Source organism: Myxine glutinosa, unplaced genomic scaffold (assembly GCF_964187855.1).
Source record: "Myxine glutinosa unplaced genomic scaffold, kmMyxGlut1.1 SCAFFOLD_1184, whole genome shotgun sequence".
Classification (NCBI taxonomy): domain Eukaryota; kingdom Metazoa; phylum Chordata; class Myxini; order Myxiniformes; family Myxinidae; genus Myxine; species Myxine glutinosa.
The window spans coordinates 100939-126628 of NW_027617279.1; the positions used below are offsets into that span (position 1 = coordinate 100939).

The following is a 25690-nucleotide window of genomic DNA, read 5'->3' on the forward strand; positions in this document are numbered from 1 at the left end:
GTGGGGGTTAGCCTTGCGGTCCCCATGACAAACTTCTCCATTTTGCCCTATTTTCTGCATCTCTCCTTGTTAACCCCCTTGCCCGCATTTCTTCTTCCACCATCTTTAGCCAAATATTTCTCGGTCTTCCCTGTCCTCCACTTCCTTCTACATTCATTTCCATCACTCTTCTCAACCAGTCACTTTCATTCTTCCTCAACACATGACCAAACCATCTCAACCTGTTCCTTTTCACAGCATCCATCACAGGCTCTATTCCCATCATCTTTCGCAATTCATCATTTGTCTTCCTCTCTCTCTCAACGATACTCTGCACATCCATCGAACCATTCGCATTTCCACCCTTTCCAACCTTCGTTGCTGCTCTACGTTCATGTGGACGGAGGACAAAGGACAAAGGAGGACAAAGGACAAAGTGAATGATAAAAATAGATATAAAGCATGGACAAAGGAAATATTGAGTTTCAAATAGCCCACCTGTCAATTATCTGAACGAAGTTTGTTGATTACATATGCACGCAGGTATCTAGAGGCCTGGAGTGGGATGAGAGAGGTGCCAGGCTTTTTCAGCTGTGGCTCCAAAAGTGTTTATTGACACAGACATGAATGACATTGCCATAAAGAGAACACAATGTGCAAATCATTGTGCTATTTACCATTGGTATGCTTCTTCTATTGAATTTGAACTGTACCCCTCGTCTTCTCTCGAGTTTGGCACTTGATGGTGGTTCACATGTATCACGTCACCTTCAGGACGAAGTGCAGTCATGCTAAAATTGCAAACTTGATTATCAAGTGTCGGTTCACTTTTCCGCATCCCTCAGCACCCACATGCATTATTTTACTACTCGGGGCTTTAAGTGCCTTACGACCGTTGCTTTTCCCTGGTAATTTGTCAAGATGCGTTTTTGAAACTCCGATGTAGACGTGAGAGATGCACGTGATGTGGAAGGATTTTAGTATTGCCCAATACAGATAGGACATTCCGATAAACATTCCCAATCAATATATTTTGTGGGTATGGTGATTGCTAAGTAATGAAGATTGGCATACCAAAGGATATGACTTCAAATATGAAGATGGTAATATTAAGGACTAGCAGGGGCTTATCCGGTGCTGCCAGGTTGGGTGAATTTTTTTCCGGCAGTGGTTTCAGGACGTGTTGGACATCAAAAAGCGATGGAGTTATTGGCCTCATGGTGGCTAACTTTTTCCTGCGGGTCGGTGGCAGCACTGCCTAACCTAACCACACACCACAATATACACTTTATAGCGGCCTTTAGTGGCCTCAAAACGGACGTCAAGGCCAACGTGGGGTTGGCTTAAAATCTTGTTCTAATTCTGAAGTACCTGTACCAACACCCAAAATCTGGGGCCTCTAGGTGCTGTAGTACCTAGAGGTTTGGCCATGAAAGAACAAGGTACAAACACATGAAAATATTTCTATAGATTTGGATACTCAGCTTCTGGAAGCAAAGCTAGTCACAAAAGAATGACCTTATGGAAGCCCAGATGACAGTCACATTGCATTGATTAAAATCCAGCAGGCTCATTGAAGGAATAATCTAGGGAAAGGTTAAAAAAATCTGTGGCAGAAAAATATCCTTTAAATACCCAAAAATATGTTTATTAATTATTTAACATTTTAGGGGAAAAAAAATCTTTGTAACAGTCTGGGACCAGTTTACCACATGTTGCCACGTTCTTGGTCTCTATAGACTGCCTCGAGAGCGAGACTTCATGACAATGTGATTCACCTTCACGAGGAACAAGCGCACAAGGTGCCAGAGCATCAGGTGTTTGGGTCAATGAATGGGGATGGGCTAAGGCTTGTAATAGAGCACACACACACACACACACACACACACACACACACACACACACACACACACACACACACACACACACACACCCTGAGCTTGGGGGAAGTGCCGTCACTTCCTGGGATACTCTGGGTACCATCGACATCATAACAATGGCGCTGCTTTTCTCATCGTAGTCAGCGGACATTTCCTCCTCCCCATGGATGCCAACCGATGGGGAATGTCCGTGCTCTGTCCTTTTCAAGCAAGGAAGCAGCACGTACCATTTTTGAGTCTTTTTTTTTTTTTTTTTTTTTTTTTTTTTGTATACAAGATCGAGGCTCGTGAAAGAGCTAACATTAATCACACAAAAAGACAAACCGACACACAAAACACAAAAAACAAGGGGAGCGGCAGACAAGATGGGGAGAGAGGGGGAAGGACACAAAAGAGAGGGGGAAGAGGGGGAAGGACACGAACACAACATTTGAGAGCAGGGACATCGGGAGGACTTGGGGGGAGGTGGGAGAGGATTAAAACATATGAACACTGCAAGGACTCTGGGGTGAAATACCGGGGGTAGAAAAGATCAAGGTGTTTTCGATGGGGGATGATAAGAGATGGTGGTGAACAGCTGTTTTAAAGACCTGGAGGGAGGAGTGGGATTGAAGGGAGTGGGGGAGTTTGTTCCAGAGGCGGGAGAAAAGGGGAATGAAAGAGTGAAGGTGAGCAGAGAGCCTAGACTTTGGCAGTTTAACCATAAGAGGGTTGCAGGCAGATCTTGTGCGACCTGAAGGAATATTGGGGGGACAGAGCACAGAGAGAGCTGGGGGAGCAAGGCCGGAGAGGAGTCGGTAGAAGACAGAAAGACCACCAACCTGCCTGCGGTGAGTGAGTGAAAGGCCCTCGGCGTTGACTACATCGCAGGAGATTCCAATGATTCTGAAAGCTTTGGCCTCAACAGCGTGAAGCCGAGCAAGGTGTGAGGCAGGAGCACCAGCCCAGAGGGGGGAACAGCATTCCATTGAGCTGCGGATGAAAGCCTTGTATGTGGTGAGGAGCTCAGGTGTGCCAAGGAAGGACTTCGCACGACGGAGGATGCCCAGTCGGCGACTGGCTTTGGAGGCCAGCTTGGAAATGTGGTTTTCCCAAGAAAGATCATGGCAGATAGTGAGACCCAAAAGCTTGAGCGACAGAACTTCTTGGAGAGGATTGTTGAGAAAGTAGATGGGAGGGTTGTCCAGTCGGTCCTTTCGGAGAGACATTGTAAGAGTGTGAGATTTGTCAGGATTGAAAGACATGTTCCACTTGTTTGACCAGTCTGTGATTTTGTCCAGGTCTGCAGAGAGTGAGGAGGCTGCAGACTGCCGATCTGGGGGATGAGGAATGGAGCGACAGAGAGTAGAGTCGTCAGCAAAGAGATAGAGAGGATTTTCAAGAGAGTCAGAGAGATCATTGATGAAGACCAGAAAAAGCACAGGGCCCAGAACACTACCTTGGGGAACTCCAGCCTGAACAGGAAGAGGTGACTTTGGTATGACTTGAGAATTTTCCTTTCTATCCAGACAAGTGCCCCAGTCCCTGCTGATGAGAAACATCCCCATAACATGATGCTGCCACCACCATGCTTCACAGTAGGGATGGTGTCTTTGGGTGATGTACTGTGTTAGGTTTGCGCCAAGCGTAATGTTTTGCATTTAGGCCAAAAAGTTCCATCTTGGTTTCATCAGACCACAAAACGTTTTTCCACATGGCTTCAGAATCTCCAGAGTGGTTTTTGGCATACTTCAAACAGGACTCAAGGTGGGCTTTTTAAAGTAATGGCTTCCTTCTTGCCACCCTACCGTACAGGCCAGACTTGTGGAGTGCTTGGTCTATTGTTGTCACATGCACATAGTGACTAATCATTGCCATAAAGGACTGTCTCTTTTTCAAAGTTGCCATTGCCCTCTTGGTGGCCTCTGATCAGTCTCCTCCTTGCTTGGTCATCCAGTTTAGAGGGACGGCCTGATCTTGGCAGGGTCTTGGTGGTACCATATGCCTTCTCTTTTTAATGATTGTCTTGATTGTGCTACAAAGGATATTCAAGGCCTTAGAAATATTTTTATACCCATCCCCTGATCTGTGCGTTTCCACAACTTTATCCCGGAGATCTTTTGAAAGCTCCTCGGTGCTCATGGTCGAGTCTTTTCTGTGAAATACACTACCCAGCAGAGGAAACCTACAGGGTGATTGGTTACACCTGAGCTACTTTACAATTGCTATTATAAGGGGGGTGGACACTTATCCAACCAAGATATTCTAGTTTTGTATTTTAAATTAATTTTCTGAAATGTATAAAATTTGTTTTTCACTTGGAAGTGCGGGTTACGATGTGTAAAATGAAGGTGGAAAAAGTCTTGTTTCATGCAATTTAATTCCCGGCTATAAGGCACCAAAAGGTTTTTTTTAAAATTGAAAGGGGGTGTAGATTTTCTATAGCACTATGTGTACTGCATGATGTGTGTGTCGCTGGTTGTTATCTCCATATGAGTCTCGCTAGGTGGAACAGAGCTCTCCTAGGTCTGAGGATGCACCTTTGTATGAGTGTGTATGCATGTGTGTCGTTGATTGTTATATTCATCATTTAGGTTTGAGAAGGTGAATTGGAGTCCTCCATTAGGAAGGAGGACAAGGAAGTATCCACCCCCGTTTTAGTGAAGGATTGTGAGTTTGTTTGTTTTTTCCAATGGCTCTTTTCAGGATCGTCACTGAGCCCCGTACAGCCTCCAACTGTAGTTCATTTGTAGTAATGTTTCCAGGGATGGTTTGTAGGATCTTTGTGAGATTCTTCTTTCCCTTTGCCCTAATTATCACTGGTACAATTTTGTCCCTCTTCAGCTTCCAGGATCTTTTCACTTTATTCTTGAGGTCTTGATATTTGGTCATTGTCTTGATTTCTGTGTTATTTACACCAAAATCATTGGTTACTGAAATCTCAATTAGCAATGCCTGCTTTTCGTTTTTGTTCCCGAGTACTATGTCCGGTCGCAGTGCTTTGGTTTCTATGTTCACGCTCGATGGGATCATGAAGTCATACGTGAGCATTATGTCCATGTTTTCACTGATTGCTTTTGGTTAATGTTTCCAGGAGTTTTGTGGAACTGGGATTTTGAAATTTCTGCAGATGTTCCAGTGGATACCTCGACATACCTTTGTGTGTGTGTGTGTGTGTGTGTGTGTGTGTGTGTGTGTGTGTGTGTGTGTGTGTGTGTGTGTGTGTGTGTGTGTGTGTGTGTGTGTGTGTGTGTGTGTGTGTGTGTGTGTGTGTGTGTGTGTGTGTGTGTGCGTGTGCGTGCGGTCGGTCGGTCGTCAGTCTGTCGTCGGTCTGTCTGGCTTCCTTCTTGGGACTACTTTGCACTAATTGGTCTTTATTTTGATTTCACTCTTCATTCAGTGTTGTACCCGATTTCATTTCAGCCCCCACTCTTGCTCCGTGGACCGTCTGGGATGAATCCAGTAAAACTCTCCTTGTAACATTTTCAGTCATTTGTCCCTCTCTTGCCTTTTGTTATCACTTCTGTTTTTGTCCAGTTGTCGTCTCTTGAGCACCTGGGGTTACGGCGCTCAGCTATCTCATGTCTCCTATGCAGACCTTTAACCGATTAAAGTAAACAATCTCCACCCTCTTTTTGTCTTTCAATAGCTTTATCTACTCATTCTGTTTGTGCATTACTTGGCTGCCTGTTCCCCTACAACCTACATTTTTTTTTTTCTAAAGTGAAGAAATCCGCCTGTGCCAAAAATCATAGTTTTTAACGGTTACGTTCTTGCCAGCAACAATCTTGTAATTAAATGCCCCATAATCCTGTAATTGTGCTGAATTCCATTTGAGAAATTAAACTTCAATTTAAGCTCAGTTTACGATGTCAACTGTTGTACCGCTGTGTTGTTTATCGTTAACAACGCGCACTCATGCCATGGTCAAGTCCTTTTGGCGTGGTGTTTAGTGTTCACAACTTCACACGTTCATGCTGTGCACACGGACAGTGCACATGCCGCCCGGTGGTGTCACTGACCAAAATGTTGAGTAACCCATACATGTGCGCGATATATATATATATATATTTTTTTTTAATCCGCGCTACACCCTTTTTTTCATGGAGTCTTGAGAAATGTTAACCCCTTGGTTTTCCCATGGAAGCGAGATTTTTGAATTTACAGTACATCGAGTTTAAAATGTTGACTTACAACCGCTCCCCTTCCCCCCTTTATTTGCAATAACAAGACACGGGTTTTATTCCTGTCTCAGTTCCAGTGTCACAATGACATATCCCTGGGTTGCCTCAGGTCCCGTTCGTGCTATTTATATTTTTATTCATGTGGGATGAGTACACGGCTTGGTGGTAATCATGGTAATCGGCTGCTAATTTATCCAATAATAAACCCCACTTTCTATTTTGCATCACCGAGGCGACTGTGAACAAACACCCCCCTTCTTTTCCATTCACAAGTCATGGTTGTTTAGGGGAAAAACCCCATTTGTTGTATGAGAGTGGTATCACCGGGACAGGCCGCTGTTGTTGAGTAGGTATGCTGTTTACATGGAACAGTTTGTGATGACAATTGGTAGTAAACAAGAAGCCAATTCCGTGCTAGGTACATCAACAGGCAAAAACAAAGTGGTGGAAACGAAAGAAAATGACTGTGTCAAAATGAAGAACTACAGCTCAAAGGAAGGATGGGCTGGTTTGCGCGAAAGGCAGTGGGGGCCTTCAGATGTACCAGCAATCCTGCTGTGAGTCGCCAGACATGACCCATGTGCGAAGTGTTGTAAAAATGAACCCTTTATGAACGACACAATAAATGTGAGCAAGTTTCCCGCCAATCTGCATGAAATAAAAACACCATAATGGTGTTTACCCTAAGTAATATTACAATATTGGTGCTAGCTCAGTATACATGTTGTGAAACGCTTTTTAAAATAAATAAAAAATTCCAAAACTGTCATTTTTTCTTAAACTAATTTATCTCAATCTATACCTTTGTCTCTGTCTCTGTCTATATCTCTGTCTTCCTTTCTCTCTTTCCACCATATCCACTCGACTGTTTCCAGGCCGTCCCACAATACCTCCTTGGGAAGCGCCTTCACCTCCATCCAGATTAATTCAAAGACGTCACCAGCCCAGCCCGGCTTCCACCCAGCAGACAGCTACAGAGATGGTAATATTATGCAGATGCCTGATGCCGACAAGTACGACGGCCGAAACCAAGCTCACGATGCACCGTGTCGGCTCATCTCGGTGAATACCTGCATGGGTGACACGAGTGATAGGTGCACCACTGAAACAGATGGGGAGGGGTCAGTGGATAAGTGCGAAGGTCCGGACGGTGCGGCAGAAATCGAAACGACCATTCTTTGGGATGGCCGCTGGTTCCTGGCCATGCTGGACAAGAAGATTGCTGAGATGCAGTGCTGGTGCAAGGAAATGGAGGGTGAGATGAAAAACGACAAGCTTTCAGAAGAAGGTGAGAAACTAGTCTTTCTCACTGATCTATGAATATTAAATAAGAAACATACTGGCATTTGACTGATAACAGCGGTGGCCTGGCCTCGTGATAACTGTAAGGGTATTTTAATTTCCCCATGAGTGCTGGTCTACACTTGTGGTTGATTCTTCATGTCCATTGTCCACAGGGTAGTTTTGTGTTGGCACCAAAACCCTACCTATGAAAATGTAATATAAGTAATGATTAAAATGCGATCGGAAGGACGTTTCATACTTTTGAGATGAGTGAGTGCATTTCCCTTGTTTTTCTGTGCAGTTCTTGGTAAAATCCTCAGTGCTGTGGGAAGTGCTCACCTACTCATGGCACAAAAATTCCAGCAGTTTCGAGGCCTTTGCATGGAAAACCTTGTAAGTAGCAACGTCAAATATGTCGTGTTTTTTTAAATGTTTTGTTCAAGTTAGTCAATGTAATCCATTCATTTATAATAATTGTTTTTGAATCCTTCACTTGTCGCTTAGCAATGTTGTTTAAGGGTGGTTTGTTAAGTCTTTTACTGCAGTTCCTAAGATGAAATATGACATCGCTACCATCCGAATGCCATACATGCCACAGCATGCCACCCTCTTTGTACAGACCGTCCCACATAGTCTCGCATCAACGATTGCAGGGAAATCGCTCTTAACATGAATATGAATCATTGTGCTCAGTACCCAGTCCACAGTCCACCCTCCTCCCCCTACCCCCCAGCCTCAGCTCAATGTCAAATAATTTATTTTTCTTTTCTTTTTTACATAGTGTACAAGTTTCTAAATAAACAAGCAATGACCCTGAAATTTGAGGTGACGTACCAGCTGTTTAAGCAATACAACCCACTCCTGAAATACAACACTTTGATTGTGCGTGCTCTGCAAGATCTGAATATAAAGAGTCAACAATCGTTAAGACTTTGTTATAGATGTTGTGGATAGGAAAATAACATTTTACAAGGCCAGGAGAGACATTTATTGGCAGGCAGTACACAAGGAGTTCAGGGAAGTGAATTGATGTTTCCTTGGATGAAGATCCAAGTCCCTGGCATATACCATAGTAAGTTGAGAGTACTCCTTGAAGGAATCGTGAGATTATTCTGACAGATCTTACTCCAGTTCTTTGTGCAAGAGCAGCGACATTCGGCCAGTGGTTTTCATACCCTGTCCTGAAGTATTTTACCCACAGCAGCCCAGCATCAACAAGGTGTTGAATGACTCCTCTTTAATTTAAACTTTTTCAGAAAGGGGTTGTAAACTAAGGGCTCATTAAAAAAAAGCATTTCCATTTCCAGTTGTATGTTGCCATTTCCCGAGAAAAGAATGCTTGCCAGGCGTTCATCACCCCTTGTTAGAAAGTAGGCAGCAGGAATAAGTCAGTGATGTACAGTGCATTCAGAAAGTATTTAGACCCCTTCACTTTTTTCACATTTTGTTATGTTGCAGCCTTATGCTGAAATAGTTTAAATACATTTTATCCCTCATCAATCTACACTCAATACCCCATAATGACAAAGAGAAAACAGGATTTTAGATCGTTTTGCAAATTTATTAAAAATAAAAAACGGAAATATCAACAACAACAACAACATGCATTTTAAGGCCATGTTCCCTGCTAGAGCGGGGGTTAGCCTTGCGGTCCCCATGACAATCTTCTGCATTTTGCCCTATTTTCTGCATCTCTCCTTGTTAAACCTCTTGCCCGCATTTCTTCTTCCACCATCTTTAGCCAAGTCTTTCTCGGTCTTCCCCGTCCTCTACTTCCTTCTACATTAACTTCCATCACTCTTCTCAACCAGTCACTTTCATCCTTCCTCAATACATGACCAAACCATCTCAACCTGTTCCTCTTCACAGCATCAATCACAGGCAATATTCCCATCATCTTTCGCAATTCATCATTTGTCTTCCTCTCTCTCAACGATACTCCGCACATCCATCGAACCATTCGCATTTCCACCCTTTCCAGCCTTCGTTGCTGCTCTACGTTCATTACCCATGTCTCGCTCCCATAAATCATAACACTTCTCACACATGCAGCATACACCTTTCCCTTCAGCTTCAGCGACACTCTCCTCCTCATCAGCACGCCACTCAGTTCCCGAAACTTCTTCCATGCACATCTCACTCGAGCAACCGTTGCCGAGTCTGATCCACCTTCTCCATTCAGCATGTCTCCGAGGTAGCAAAATGTTTTCACACCTTCCAGCTTCACGCCGTCTCCAAGATCCAACTCAACATTTCCTCCATCTGCAGCTCCCTCTGTGCACACCTTACATTTGAATGTAGCTGCCACACTGGTTAATGACACTCTCAGACCACTACATTTTTGATGAACCCACTCGGCACACATTGTACATTGAATGGAGTTCACTCCGACACCCTTCCTGCACACAGCACACGGCCACTTCCCAGTTCTTTCCACCTCACCACATGCTTTACCACTTGCCAGCACCTTTGTCTTTCCGATATTCACCTTCAGACCTTTTGTCTCCATACATTCCTTCCACTTGTTCATCTTTTCCTTCAGTCCATCCATACTTTCCGCAATCAACACCAGATCATCTGCATACAACAACTCCCACGGTAAACCCTCCTTTACGGTCTGAGCCAGCACCTCCATCACAGCTACAAATAGTAGTGGACTTAGTACCGACCCCTGATGCACTCCCACCTTCACCTCAAACTCACCACTGTTCCCGTCCTTCGTCCTTACAGCTGTGCGTGCTCTTTTGTACATTGCCATCACTACTCTGATCAACCATTCCTCCACTCCTAACTTCCTCAATGCCCATGTCAATACTTTGCGTGGAACCCTATCGAATGCTTTCTCCAGATCAACAAACCCAAAAAACAACTTCTTCCTCTTATCCATGTACTTCTCCTGCAACTGCCTCACAATGAAAAGCGCATCTGTCGTTCCGCTTCCTGGCATAAATCCAAACTGCATTTCGTCGATCTTCACTTTCTTCCTTATCCTCCTCTCCAACACCCTTTCCAATACCTTCATTCCATGCTCCAATAACTTTATCGCTCGGTACGAGCCACACTCCAGAGGGTCACCTTTCCCCTTGTATAGAGGGACGAGGGTACTCAGTTCCCAATCCACTGGAATGCGGCCTTCTTTCACCACCAGATTACAGATCTCTGTCATTCTCTTCACACCCCAACTTCCTGCTGCCTTCAACATATCTCCCACAACTCCCGTCGGCCCTCCCGCTTTTCCACTCTTCATTGCTTTTATCGCTTCCTCAACTTCCTTCTCAGTTATCTTCTCTGCCGGTCCTAAAACTGGGTTACTCTCTATGTTGCCATCCCATTCATTCTCTGTATTCAACAGCATTTCCATATATCTTTTCCATCTTCCTTTAATTCCATCTGGGTCGACAACGATTTGTCCCACTTCATCCTTCAAGCAACTCACCCCCATCACATCACACCTCTCTTTCGCTATGTGCTTTGCAATCCTGAATACTGCTTTCTGACCCTCTTCCGAATCCAAGCGTTCTCCGAACATTTTCCTACATGCCTCCTGCGCCTTTGCTACCTCTTTCTTTGCAGCCTTCCTGGCTGCCTTATAACTTTCATGCTCTGCTGTTTCTGCTCCCGTACCCTTCGCCTTCTGCCACTCTTTGAACTTCTTCCTCTTCTCGTCAATCCTCTTTCCAACCTCAACATCCCACCACCATGTTTCCGAGTGCCTCGGTGGTCCTTTTGTCCATCCACATACCTCACCAACGGCTCCCAACAGACCAGCTTTCATTGACATCCAACCACTTTCAAGCTCAACCACATCATCCTCTACCCTACTCAGCCTCTCTTTTAATGCCTCCCTTACTGTCACCTCTTTCAACCTCCACACCTTCATTCTCGGTTGGTACTTCACCCGCCGAGCTCTTCTCGCACCTTTCACCCTTATGTCGCAGACAACCAAGTGGTGCTGTGAAACAGCCTCCTCCCCCGGGATCACCTTTGTGTCCCGGAGGTGCCCCCTATCTCGCCGACGCACCATCAGGTAGTCAACGGTTGTCGTCGACCCACCTGACGTGTATGTAACAAGCTTATTATCCTCTTTCTGGAACTGAGTATTACAAATCAACAAATCAGCTCCATCAGCAAACTCCAAAATCCTTTCACCTTCTCCATTTCTCACACCATATCCGTAACCCCCATGAACTCCCTCAAAACCATCCATACTCCTTCCCACATGTCCATTCAGGTCTCCTCCCACCACAACAACTTCCTCATCTTTCACGTTTTCCATCAGCTTCTCTATCGCACACCAGAACTTGTCCTTCTCTTCATCGCTTCGACCAACCTGCGGAGTATATCCCGAGATGACGTTCACCAAGAGCTTTCCAATCATCATTTTCACCATCATCAACCTATCACTCACTCTAGTCACACTCACCACACTGTCTACAAACTCCTCAGAAAACAGGACACCAACACCATTCACGCCCTCTGGGCACCCTTGCCACACAAACTTGTATTTCTGTCCCTGCCTACCCTTCACCATTCTCACACCACTTCCCTTCCATCTCGTCTCTTGCACACAACATATGTCCACTCTTCTTCTGACCAATACTTCCACCACTTCACCTGATCTCCCTGTCATTGTCCCCACAATCCATGTCCCAAACCTCAGAAACCGATCTCCACTTCGGGCTGCACCCTGCCCATATGTATTTGTGATTGTCATGGTTCTCTTTTTGAGGCAATTGGAGGGATGATCGCCGTCCCCGCAGAACGTCCCCGCAGAACCACAAGGAGGGATGATCGCCAGCTGCACCGGTTAGTCCGCAATGGCCATACCAAGTCAGCTAATCGGCTTAGGGCTGAGTGGCAACAACTGACAAATGTGCCTGTATCCAGAAGGCTAGTCAACCAACGACTGGTTCAAGCAGGCTATCGTGCCAGGCGTCCCCTGAGAAAGCCACGCCTGACCAGACAACACCGCCAGCGCCGATTGCAGTGGGCCAGAGAGCACCGTCAATGGCAGCCAGGACACTGGAATCACGTCATCTTCAGTGACGAGTCTAGATTTCTGGTCTATCGTCAAGATGGCCGCGTCCGAGTGCGCAGACAAGTGCATGAAGCCTACAACAAAGATTGTATAGTGCCAAGAGTCCAAGCTGAAGCCTTTTGTGGCCTTTTTGAGGCAAAAAACGGAAATATCACATTGACATAAGTATTCAGACCCTTAACTCAGTACTTAGTTGAAGCACCTTTGGCAGCGGTCTTGAGGTGGAGGGAGTAGGGCTGAAGAAATGGGTAATGGGGAGCTGCCTAGCAGATTGCCCAACATTTCAATGTAGCTCTTTGTACGGGAGCAGCACATCATCCAAGCCCCTCTGGAACTTGAGGTACCTCTCTACGACTAGGTCAGCGTCTTGCACCCTGTCGACAATCGCCCGCATGTCCTGCAGCACCTCGCCCAGGAACTGGACTGTGAGGTTGGACCCTGACACCTCTTCCTCATTACTGCCCGCCTCCTCCTCGGAAACCTTTGGAATGGCCTCCAACTCATCCTCTGTGTGGGTTTAGGGAATGGTTCAGCATCATGGTTTTCAGCATGAAGCCCCTCATCTGCATGTTGTCCTCGATCCATATTCTTCTTCTCCATATGAGAGTCTTCTCCATCCTTTCCATGTGGACATTCCAGACATGGGTGACAGCCTTCGTACTCAATGCAGCGTTCGCTGAAATTCTCTCATGAATCGCCTTCTCCTTCTTCCGTATGTAGCGAACGGTGGATTCGTTGATGCCGTAATGCCTGCCCACAGAGGCCGTACTCTCTCCTCTCGAAAGCCGGTCGAGCAGCTCTTTTTTCTGGCTCGGGCTCATCACTTTCTTCTGCCTCCTGGTAGTCGACGCATCTCCAGCACTGGTCTTGCACTTGGGAGCCATGATAGAATGAAGAGCAGAGTGAGAGTCAAAATGCAGGTCTAAGCAACGGGACGAGAAGAATGATTGAGACCCAAGACACAGTCTGTATATGTAGGAATGCGAGCATTGTGGGTAGCTGCGGGAGGGGTGAATACTCTGCACATTGTTAGTGAGGGATGCTATCGGATGATGCCGTCTTGAGCCTAGCTGCTAATTTCAATAATAGATTTAATGACACGTTTTCATTCTATAAATTCGCGGGGTTGACTTGTTTATGCAGCTGGTGGAACATCCCCCAAAGCGTTTTCATTGTGTAACATCTCTGATGATGCTTTCCTGTAAGTTGCAAATTGTAATAGGTTTAATGAAGCGTTTGCATTCTGTAATTTGCGGGGTTGACTTGTTTATTCATCTGGTGGAACATCCTGCAAAGCTCCTCTTATAGTGTGGCTAAAATTTTCGGCCACGAAAGCCATGAAAACGTGAAACACACGGCGGCTGCAGAAGCAGGTCAAATTCACGGCTTGTATACTTTTTTTGTTTGTTTTGCATATGACCAGCTGCTTTATGCATGGCTGGTGAAAGATGGGTTTTATAAATGTGTCAAGCTCGCGGCTCGTGAAATTTTTTTTTTTCGCCCCTGAAAAATCGCAGATTTGTGGAACACAGCTGCAAATCATCATACTAAAATATGCCATTTCTGTCTGTCTGATGAATTTTTGACGCCAATACATTCTATCGTTACTTATCCAATCTCAACCAAACTTGGCAGGATGACGAAGGGTTACACTATGAAGGTTGTAGCGCATTCATCTGCCCCCCACCCCAAGGGGGTTTTCTCCCCCCCCCCTGAGCGAGTTTGCCCGCCATTGCCGTCAATGGGGTTGCACGTTGAGGTGTATATAAATGTTAAATTAGCTTTATCGTGGCGTATTTCCAAGGCCACTTCGAATAACAAAACTAACGATAATAGCCAAATATTAATGTTATTGCAAAACAATATTAATACCAATAATATCCCACCTCCCCAAGGGGCTTTTCCGGCGAGTCAACGTATATAAACTAGCTTATGGCGGGATAAACGGCCTCTACCAGAAATAATGAACATTAATGAATATTATGAACCACAAACACATATGATTCGCTTTTTAAAACAGTCGCTAATGCTGTTTATAACACGAAATAAAGAAATTTGGAGAAATCCCGACATGCGTGACGTAAGTTTTACTTCCAGAACTGAGCGAACATCTACTGTACTCTAGGTACCCCATAAGTGTTGGGTTAATAACATGACCCTTCCTGGCGCTAACGTGGCGTTTTTCGTAGTGAACTTTTAAAACTCTCTCCTTCTGTTTAAAACGAAACTGAAAGGGAGGAAGCCCGGGGTGTGCTCGTTTACCAAGCAGCTAGCTAGCGCTTGCCAAGCCAGCCATTCCTTAACGGTTTTGAATGGAATACTTGCTCGAATGCTTAAACCACTTGACAATCTCTCCACAAGAAACTTGGTAAATGAACACATACCCAATGTTCTTGAGACCAGACTATAGATCGACTGTAATCTATGTACCCCAAAGAGGAATCGCCCTTTCTGCCCCTCCCGTAGTTAGCGGGTGTACTAGTAGAAATAAAAATCGCAAATTTGTGGGACATGGTCGCGAATAGGAAAAAAAAACCCCGCCATTTCGCGGAACACGGCCGTGAATAGAAAAAAAAACCCCGCAAATTTGCGAGACTGTGCCGCGAATAGAGAAACAGGTCGCATTTTATCAACCGCGAATACACGGAACCAGCGAATACACAGAACCGCAAATAGCCGGGTCTGACTGTACACGACACTACGGTACCATATCGAGATAGTTCTTTAATTAGTATGTCTTTGGCTACAAGTCCGGGGCAATTGGATATTACGATATTCATTGCTGGACTTTTAAGCTTTCAATAAATAAGTCAGGATCGACGGTCAAACCTTGTTCGACAATTTGGGGAACACAAGTCTCGTCGGATAAAAAAAATTGCAAAATTGCAACATTGTCTGTTCTATATTGTCTATTCCAGCAACACGGCCAGCTCCAAGAACGGCATCTTCAATATGAACCTTGCTTTCTGGAGGTACACAAGTGAAACCATTTTTATGGGTTAGTTTCTCAAAGGCCGTAAACAGAAGAAGCAGCTGCCATATTAAAGCAGCCACACTCACTACCACTCCCTGAAACGGGGAGAGGAAGTGCGCAATGCAGTCTTCCCTTCCTTAATTTTGGGAAGAGTAAGTCAACAAACCACTCTGACTTTCCCAAACTTCGGGAAAGAGGGAGTAACAAAATGAATTTAAGGAAAGATAAGCAAAAGGAAATGAAAAATAAACGGGTTTAAGGCGAGAAGCAAAAAAACTGACAGGGCACCGCCCAAAAAAACTTTTAAATCCTTACCTGTACCACAACATGTTCTCGCTCTTTCTCCCTCTCTATCTCTCACTTGTCTCAACATATAAAGGAAACCTGGGGAAAACTTTACCAGCAGAAACAAGGACACAAGAGAGTGAATGGGGGATGGGAAAAAACCAACAGGACTGATTACTCACAGCTCGACACAAGCAGACGCCATGACAACATACCCAGCACACCACTGTCCAGCAGGGCATGCCAGAGAAAGAGAGAGAGAGAGAGAGAGAGAGAGAGAGAGAGAGAGAGAGAGAGAGAGAGAGAGAGAGAGAGAGAGAGAGAGAGAGAGAGAGAGAGAAAGAAAGAGTCTATAGGGAGGTGACGGTGTCTATAGGGAGGCCCCATCACCCTCCCCCATCACCCTCCCCCATCACCCTGCCATCACCCTCCCATCACCCTCCCATCACCCTCCCATCACCCTTTATTGGACCATTTGACTTCTATAGGGTTGGTTTTCTAAGGCTTGTATCAAAAGATTAACTTATATCAAATAAGTCTTTTAAGGTGGAAACGCGATGACGTCACCGTGTCACGCGGCACGAATGATTCCATTGTGCACGCTTTCGTTTTATTTCCAAATTAAAATCTGTTTTCACTTTTGCCGTAAAAATGACATCAGTGCAGCGAGTGTGGTATCTTATTTGGTGAAATTCGGTCGATTTGAAGTGGTGAAAATAAAATGCCATCACCCTGCCATCACCCTGCCATCACCCTGCCATCACCCTCCCATCACCCTGCAATCACCCTCCCATCACCCTGCCACCACCCACCCATCACCCTGCCATCACCCTCCCATCACCCTTTATTGGACCATTTGACTTCTATAGGGTTGGTTTTCTAAGGCTTATATCAAAATATCAATTTATATCAAATAAATCTTTTAAGGTGAAAGCGCGATGACGTCACCACGTCACGCGGCACGAATGCGCGCCTGTGTCGTTGGAGGTATTGACTTATATAGGGTTAGTTTTCTAAGGCTGTAGGCCGCACCTCATTTTGTCGAATAAAGTGGTATTCGGGTGGTTCCGGTATTTGGGACCGCAGGGACGGAAAGTGCAGGTACGGGGTGCTTGGCACTCCCCAGCCGGCCCGCTCTGAAGGTTCGGATCGGGACACCGGGATTCATTCCGGTCGCCCGGTCGGCCCGGAGGTAGGGGTGCGGGGCCTGTCACGGAACGTCAAAACAAACGGCCTGCCGGGGCCGCCCGAAAGTCGGGCGTGAGGGGCGCGTCCACTAATGGAACGCCTCTCGCTTCCCAGATCGAGGGCCACGTGGTTAGGAGAACCTCGTCCCTTCTGGTTGCCCTGCCGTCCCGCCGTGGGCGCTGGCAGGGTGTACTTCAAACTAAGCTTAAGTGTCAAGTGTTAAGTTCCTCCTTGCCCTCGCAAGGGAAAGGCTAGGGTCAAGCTCTTCCAAATTTCCAAACACTAGAAATCGGACGTCTCAAATTAATTAACTAATTTGTTAATACATCTCAGTCGCCCGCGACCTCTCTAGCGCGGGCGTCGAACCAGTTCATTTCCGGTGCGACCGGGCCGAGTATCGGCCCGGCCGTGGCCGAAGCCGTTGATTCCGCCGTAGCACGCTAACGCGTAGGCTCGCGCGTCCCTGGTCCGCCGGGGCTCCGCGGGTGTCCTACCGTGCCTGGCGCCGCTATTCTCTCGACTTCCGGGAGTAGTTGCCGGTGCCCGGGGATGGATCTCGCTGTCTAAACATGGTAGCGCTAGGCCAGTGGGACCGCCGGGACCCACGTGCACTCACAAGTTGTTCTGCGCGTGGGCGGCAGTATCAGACCGGGGCGCCCAAAGGCGCCACGCGCCCAAATGCTCCCCGGCTAAAGTTCATCCTGATGCGCCCACGTTGTGCGGACAAACCCCACCGAGTCGAGGGCCACGCGGTCAGGAGAACCTCGTCCCTTCCGGTCACACTGTGCCTATCGGCCGGCCTCGAAGACCGAAATTGTGACGGTGTCACCCGCCGTGGGCGCTGGCAGGGTGTACTTCAAACTAAGCTTAAGTGTCAAGTGTTAAGTTCCTCCTTGCCCTCGCAAGGGAAAGGCTAGGGTCAAGCTCTTCCAAATTTCCAAACACTAGAAATCGGACGTCTCAAATTAATTAATCATTTGTTAATACATCTCAGTCGCCCGCGACCTCTCTAGCGCGGGCGTCGAACCAGCTCATTCCCGGGCGACCGGGCCGAGTATCGGCCCGGCCGTGGCCGAAGCCGTTGATTCCGCCGTAGCACGCTAACGCGTAGGCTCGCGCGTCCCCGGTCCGCCGGGGCTCCGCGGGTGTCCTACCGTGCCCGGCACTGCTGATCTCTCAAACTTCCGGGAGTAGGTGCCGGTGCCCGGGGACGGAGTTCGCTGTCTAAACATGGTAGCGCTAGGCCAGTGGGACCGCCGGGACCCACGTGCACTCACAAGTTGTTCTGAGCGTGGGCGGCAGTATCAGACTGGGGCGCCCAAACGCTCCCCGGCTAAAGTTCATCCTGAAAGCGCCCACATTGTGCGGACAAACCAAGTCAAGGGCCACGTGGTCAGGAGAACCTCGTCCCTTCCGGTCACACTGTGCCTATCGGCTGGCCTCGAAGACCGAAATTGTGACGGTGTCACCCGAAAAATGTTATAATTTATATTTGTTATAATTTATATAATTTATATAATTTATATAATTTATAATTTATATAATTAATTTATATATAATTATATATATAATTTATATTTGTTATAATTTATATTATATATAAATGTTATAATTTATATAATTTATATTATAATTTATGTTATAAAAAAAAAATTAACTTATATCAAATAAGTCTTTTAAGGTGAAAGCGCGATGACGTCACCACGTCATGCGGCACGAATGCGCGCCTGTGTCGTTGGAGGTATTGACTTATATAGGGTTAGTTTTCTAAGGCTGTAGGCCGCACCTCATTTTGTCGAATAAAGTGGTATTCGGGTGGTTCCGGTATTTGGGACCGCAGGGACGGAAAGTGCAGGTACGGGGTGCTTGGCACTCCCCAGCCGGCCCGCTCTGAAGGTTCGGATCGGGACACCGGGATTCATTCCGGTCGCCCGGTCGGCCCGGAGGTGGGGGTGCGGGGCCTGTCACGGAACGTCAAAACAAACGGCCTGCCGGGGCCGCCCGAAAGTCGGGCGTGAGGGGCGCGTCCACTAATGGAACGCCTCTCGCTTCCCAGATCGAGGGCCATGTGGTCAGGAGAACCTCGTCCCTTCTGGTTGCCCTGCCGTCCCACCGGGAGCGCTGGCAGGGTGTACTTCAAACTAAGCTTAAGTGTCAAGTGTTAAGTTCCTCCTTGCCCTCGCAAGGGAAAGGCTAGGGTCAAGCTCTTCCAAATTTCCAAACACTAGAAATCGGACGTCTCAAATTAATTAATCATTTGTTAATACATCTCAGTCGCCCGCGACCTCTCTAGCGCGGGAGTCGAACCAGTTCATTTCCGGGCGACCGGGCCGAGTATCGGCCCGGCCGTGGCCGAAACCGTTGATTCCGCCGTAGCACGCTAACGCGTAGGCTCGCGCGTCCCCGGTCCGCCGGGGCTCCGCGGGTGTCCTACCGTGCCCGGCACTGCTGATCTCTCAAACTTCCGGGAGTAGGTGCCGGTGCCCGGGGACGGAGTTCGCTGTCTAAACATGGTAGCGCTAGGCCAGTGGGACCGCCGGGACCCACGTGCACTCACAAGTTGTCTGCGCGTGGGCGGCAGTATCAGACTGGGGCGCCCAAACGCTCCCCGGCTAAAGTTCATCCTGAAAGCGCCCACATTGTGCGGACAAACCAAGTCAAGGGCCACGTGGTCAGGAGAACCTCGTCCCTTCCGGTCACACTGTGCCTATCGGCTGGCCTCGAAGACCGAAATTGTGACGGTGTCACCCGAAAAATGTTATAATTTATATTTGTTATAATTTATATAATTTATATAATTTATATAATTTATATAATTTATAATTTATATAATTAATTTATATATAATTATATATATAATTTATATTTGTTATAATTTATATTATATATAAATGTTATAATTTATATAATTTATATTATAATTTATGTTATAAAAAAAAAATTAACTTATATCAAATAAGTCTTTTAAGGTGAAAGCGCGATGACGTCACCAAGTCATGCGGCACGAATGCGCGCCTGTGTCGTTGGAGGTATTGACTTATATAGGGTTAGTTTTCTAAGGCTGTAGGCCGCACCTCATTTTGTCGAATAAAGTGGTATTCGGGTGGTTCCGGTATTTGGGACCGCAGGGACGGAAAGTGCAGGTACGGGGTGCTTGGCACTCCCCAGCCGGCCCGCTCTGAAGGTTCGGATCGGGACACCGGGATTCATTCCGGTCGCCCGGTCGGCCCGGAGGTGGGGGTGCGGGGCCTGTCACGGAACGTCAAAACAAACGGCCTGCCGGGGCCGCCCGAAAGTCGGGCGTGAGGGGCGCGTCCACTAATGGAATGCCTCTCGCTTCCCAGATCGAGGGCCACGTGGTCAGGAGAACCTCGTCCCTTCTGGTTGCCCTGCCGTCCCACCGGGAGCGCTGGCAGGGTGTACTTCAAACTAAGCTTAAGTGTCAAGTGTTAAGTTCCTCCTTGCCCTCGCAAGGGAAAGGCTAGGGTCAAGCTCTTCCAAATTTCCAAACACTAGAAATCGGACGTCTCAAATTAATTAATCATTTGTTAATACATCTCAGTCGCCCGCGACCTCTCTAGCGCGGGAGTCGAACCAGTTCATTTCCGGGCGACCGGGCCGAGTATCGGCCCGGCCGTGGCCGAAGCCGTTGATTCCGCCGTAGCACGCTAACGCGTAGGCTCGCGCGTCCCCGGTCCGCCGGGGCTCCGCGGGTGTCCTACCGTGCCCGGCACTGCTGATCTCTCAAACTTCCGGGAGTAGGTGCCGGTGCCCGGGGACGGAGTTCGCTGTCTAAACATGGTAGCGCTAGGCCAGTGGGACCGCCGGGACCCACGTGCACTCACAAGTTGTCTGCGCGTGGGCGGCAGTATCAGACTGGGGCGCCCAAACGCTCCCCGGCTAAAGTTCATCCTGAAAGCGCCCACATTGTGCGGACAAACCAAGTCAAGGGCCACGTGGTCAGGAGAACCTCGTCCCTTCCGGTCACACTGTGCCTATCGGCCGGCCTCGAAGACCGAAATTGTGACGGTGTCACCAAAATTGTGACGGTGATGGCAAGCTACATCTAACAGGGTTGTGTTAATGGGGCAGATTGTGGGTAAGAATGGAGGATGAGATGAGATGGTACATCACTATGGTGGGGTACCAATATAACTTCCCGTTAGATAGCCCTTGAAAACTCTTGACTAATAATTATATTGTCTCTCGTTCCAACATTGCCTGTGTGGACATGCTTTATCTCCAGAACCCAGAAGCATGTCCTCATCCCTCGATGCAAGATCTTGCTGGTTTTTGGGACTTGCTGCAGCTCCCCATTGAAGATGTGCGAGCACGCTTTGCCTCCCTGAGGAGTATGCGGGCTGCAGGATGGGTGATTGTGACCCCACCTGACCAGGTAAGTGCATGACTGCAAAGAAAATGAAAGGGATGGGGAGGGGGAAGTGGATGGAGAAGGTTTATAAGACCCAATCCTGGATATAGCGCTACTTTACTTAGTATATTGTTGCGGATCTCAGCGCCGGCCTTTCCCCTTACCAAGGGGGGATTAGTCCCCTTGTCTTTTACTAGCCGACGGGACCCGGGACCTATGACGTCCTTCCCGGACAGCGTTAGATAGGGTGTTAGGACTATGAATTCGCTATTACCTAAGTACTAACACTGACCGGAAACGAGGAAATAAGCCCCGCCCGAATCACGGGTGTTAGTGGAAACGCCGAGCGGTAGCGACCCGTGACCCGAGCCGTTATCAAGGACTAACCCGATCCAAGCGGTTCGTAATCGTGCCACGCTTACCCAATGAAGGAAATGACTGAAACGGTCGAATTTGGGAAGAAAAGGAATAACACAATTTATTTACACTTTGTACAATAAAGAAGAAGAAGAACACACAGTGCAGCCTTATACAGTCTTAACTTATCCCTGGACAAACGGGCCCGTCACACTCTCAGACACACTCACACGGGGTTTGTAGTTGACCAGGTCGATGGTCCAGGGATGCGTCCAGGCAGCTCACTCTCCGGTCCCAAACTCGCACCGCGAAGCAGATGATCAGACGGCAACGGCCAGGAGCTCTCCACGTGTCGTCTGGCGCACGGGATTATCACAGGGCAACAGTAGGCTGGCTTTGCGGTTACACTCGCGGCTCAGCCGCGTACGTAATAAACGGATGACTCGCAATCGTTCAATTAGCGCGAACAATGTGCTTCACCCTTCTCAACTCCACTGCAGCCACTCTTGTTGCACGAGTCCTGCTGGCAAGTCCTCATAACCCAACTTCAACACCGCGCATCCCTTTCTCATCTCCAGTGGGGGGCCTCGCGCCAATGGTTTTATTACCACGCCCTTGGAACCCTCTGGAACTCACCAGACATTTCTTGCCACGCCCTCTCTAGCCATGCCCACCGAGCTCTGGTTGGTTGTTGCCCTTACCATCACCGCCTTCTGACGCGTTGCTTGACACGGCCACACCCCGACCTCGCACTCCTCCCCCTTTTCAGGCCTACCTCGTGGTTACCCGACTAGTTCGAGCAAGCAAACGGCAGCTAACGCTGCTGGTGGCCAAAGCGTAACAAACGAGGTGGATTAGCCGAATGGGGCGCGGGATTGAGTTTGCCCATAGATAGCATTGGTGGAATTGAAGGGCGGCTGCAAAATGAAAGGACCTAAGCTTATTATTTCTTTACATAACGCAGATGTCACTAGGGAAATGGCCTACTCTTACACATACTATGACATAACTAATTCTAATGGGCCTACGTGTTGCTTGTGGACTAACTATGGTTGGCAAACTTTTAACCTTTAATGATGTTATATTTACACTCTCAAAACCGCAACACTGCCCCCCTTCCTTCGCCAGGCTCGTCCCCGAGCCGAACCCACACAAGTGAGCACGACTGGTTTTGATGCAAGGGTCAGGACTACTTTTTAATTTACGTGTGACACTTAGGTGTGGTTTCCCTCGACATTTAATCTAACATCCTGTGTGTGACAGTTTTACAACACTAAATATGTCCCACCTACTGCGTTGTGTACTAACTAACAGATTCACACCCACAATTAACCGAATTATGGAAAGAATTCTCAAACTATACATAAAGCCTTTGGGGAGCATGTTATTTACAAGACTAATCTACTTATTTACAGTTCTACAACCCAGGACCTGTTCTTTTTGTGGGAAAGAAAATTTGAGAAGAGAAAGAAACACAGAATGCACTGCACTGCACCAATACAACGTAATAAATGCACCAAAATGCACAATCATGCACAATCATCAAAAATAATCACATTTCATAATAAATGCTTGCTGCTGGGCTGCTGCGTCTTGGCTGCGTCTTGCGTCTTCATCTTCGGTGTGCCATAATAAAACCTGAGATCTTCCTTCCTGACACACCGGAATAAATAAAAAGTGCACAAACCGTGTCCGTTTTTTAATTATTTGCAGGGCCATCTTATGGTCCATCTGCGTGACTTTTATGCCACTTAAGAACACAGTGGTCCGCAGGAGCAAGATCATGTTTGCAGCAAAGGTCTGCTCCAGCAAAGGTGCCAGGCCACAGAACGTGTGGTCCATTAGGTGTACTGGTGCAGCATGAGGTAGCAGAGTGCAGCTGTATGGTGTAGCAAAGTGCAGCCGCACAGCTCAGGGTTCCTGCACACTCCCCTCAACAAAAATAATGGGTCCATGGGTGGGGAGGAAAAACAAAGCAGAGAGTCAGTGGAGGAAAGGGCGCAAGGGTACACGTCAATACAAGGCAATGCAACATGAGGAGCACGGGAGAGCGAGCGGAGAAAGCTCGTCCCTAGCCGTTCGTAACCCCCCCATGTCAGCCTACACTACCCTTGCCCTTCCCCATATTTACACTTTACAAATTCGTCTCTACGTCCTGTCTTTTCTATCCCCCATCTACGCCAAATTCGTTTCCAATCCCTCCCAAGAAGGAAGAGATGGACTATACACAATGTCAAACTCACGTCAAGATGCGTCTTTACCTTCCAAATCATTTGCAAAACCCGGTGTGGAGTTCCGTCTCCTTGGTGAGTGGATGCGGATGGTGTGAAGAGATTTCTTATCCTAACTATACTCTAATTGACATTAACTCATTTAAACTACCCGGGGTCATGCCCTGCCAATCGGCATCTTTAAACTATGCGGTTCTAAAAACCAATTCCCATTGACCCACCCTGTGGTGCCTCCCAAATTTGGGGTCTCACTACCCCCAATTTTTCCTACTGTGCCTTCGCACAATTTTGGGGCTGGGTCGTGTGGCTCTACCAGCAGGTCTACCTACCTGCGCACCTCCGCCACTGAAGTCGCCACCCGAGCTTACCATACTCCTTACAACTACCCGAACTCGGGGAAGGCCCCTCCTGGCTCTCTCACCCCTCTGATGCCCTCTCTGGCATTAGGCTACCCGGGTCCTCTCCTAGGATCCTCGGGCCCCACGGAACACTACACTGAACTCTACCTGGCTCCAAGAGCCTACCTGCGGCCTCACCTGGCCGACAGACTACCAGTGGCGGAGTGCCCGAATAACCATACGTACCAATTAAGCCCACACGCCCAGCCATCTCCACAGACTTACGCACCCATCAAAGCAACACCTTGCTACTATCTGCACCACAGATGTCAATATCCAACAATTTACCTACTCCCTCTACCTACTTTTAAACTACCCTCCCCGGGTATTCGTGAAGGGTCCATCTTCCCCCATCCACTCCTTCGCACCATGCACTCCACACCACTCATTCCACACCACTCACTCCACACACCATTTATTCCACACACCTAGTATTCTCACCATTTATCCACTTGCACCCCATGCAAGTCAATCACTCAACACCATTACACATGTCCTCAATACTCCATTCATACATCACCTCCGGTCATCCCCGACCAATGCCTCATTTGATCAAGCCCATGCACACAGTGGTTCCCATTCAATTCCTCATTTGCTCAAGCCCAAGACGCACCCACAATTACACACACACAGCATCATCTAACTAGCTGCTTATCCCCCTAATACTTGTGCTTTCCCCGTCTTCCCTTACACTAAGCACTCCCCTCATCATTATCATCCATCTAATCTGACTACGTCCCCGCTACTTGTACAAATGTCTCTACTTAAATCTTGTCCCTACTGTCATTTCTCTAATCCCTATCAATATCCTTGCCCGCCCTCGGCTAGTTTACACTGCCATCCCCATAATCTATAGCTCATGTGCCCCAAAATGTGAGGAATGGTCAAACGACCATCCCTCCACACCGGGCCCTACTCCCCAACACGATCACCCCCCCAGTCCTCTCGCACTATGAGCCCCCGTCATTGGAGGTACTGGGTCCTGCCTCGGCCTCTAAAGCCGAGGCGATCCATGAGGGCGCCTGCTCGCCGGTGTAGGGTCTTACCCGGTCGGCGTGGACGATCGGAGTGAGTGCTCGTGACCCTATTTTGATTTTAATGACCACGTCACAAATTTGCTCCAGGACGACCCCCGGGCCTTGCCAGGGTGAGGTGAGTTTGGGACACCTACCCTTCCGCCTCCAGGGATTGAAGAACCAAATCTTCATCCCCGGAGCGTACTGACTCCCCTGGTTCCAGTGGTCGTACCTGTGCTTCATCTTGGCACCCGCCAGCTGAAGCTGGCGGCGTGCGAAGGCGTGTACCCTCTCCATGCCTTCCTCCAGGTGACGTGCAAAGCCCTCCCCCAGCGGTCTATTAGTGGACTCTGGCACGGGACCGCATAGCAGGTCGGCGGAAGCCCGCAACTCCCGCCCATACATCAGCAACGCTGGACTGCATGCGGTGGCTCCGTGCTGGCTAGTTCGGTAGGCCATTAACAAATACGGGAGATGTTCGTCCCAGTCGTCCTGACGGGTGGTGGTAAACAATGCCAGTTGTTG

The 25690-nt window shown here is 47.8% G+C and overlaps 1 protein-coding gene across 2 annotated transcripts in view; it reads left to right on the forward strand.

The window, feature by feature from the left end:
- LOC144889155 (disks large-associated protein 1-like) overlaps window positions 1-21238 on the forward strand; it is a 54997-nt gene extending 33759 nt beyond the window's left edge. For both annotated transcript variants that reach the window (XM_078769107.1, XM_078769106.1), the window contains exons 4-6: window positions 6898-7310; window positions 7608-7699; window positions 21038-21238. In XM_078769107.1, the coding sequence (XP_078625233.1) occupies window positions 6898-7310; window positions 7608-7699; window positions 21038-21199 (667 nt within the window). In that variant the 3' untranslated portion in view covers window positions 21200-21238. The remainder of the gene's footprint in view (window positions 1-6897; window positions 7311-7607; window positions 7700-21037) is intronic.
- The last annotated feature ends 4452 nt before the right edge of the window (window positions 21239-25690 follow it).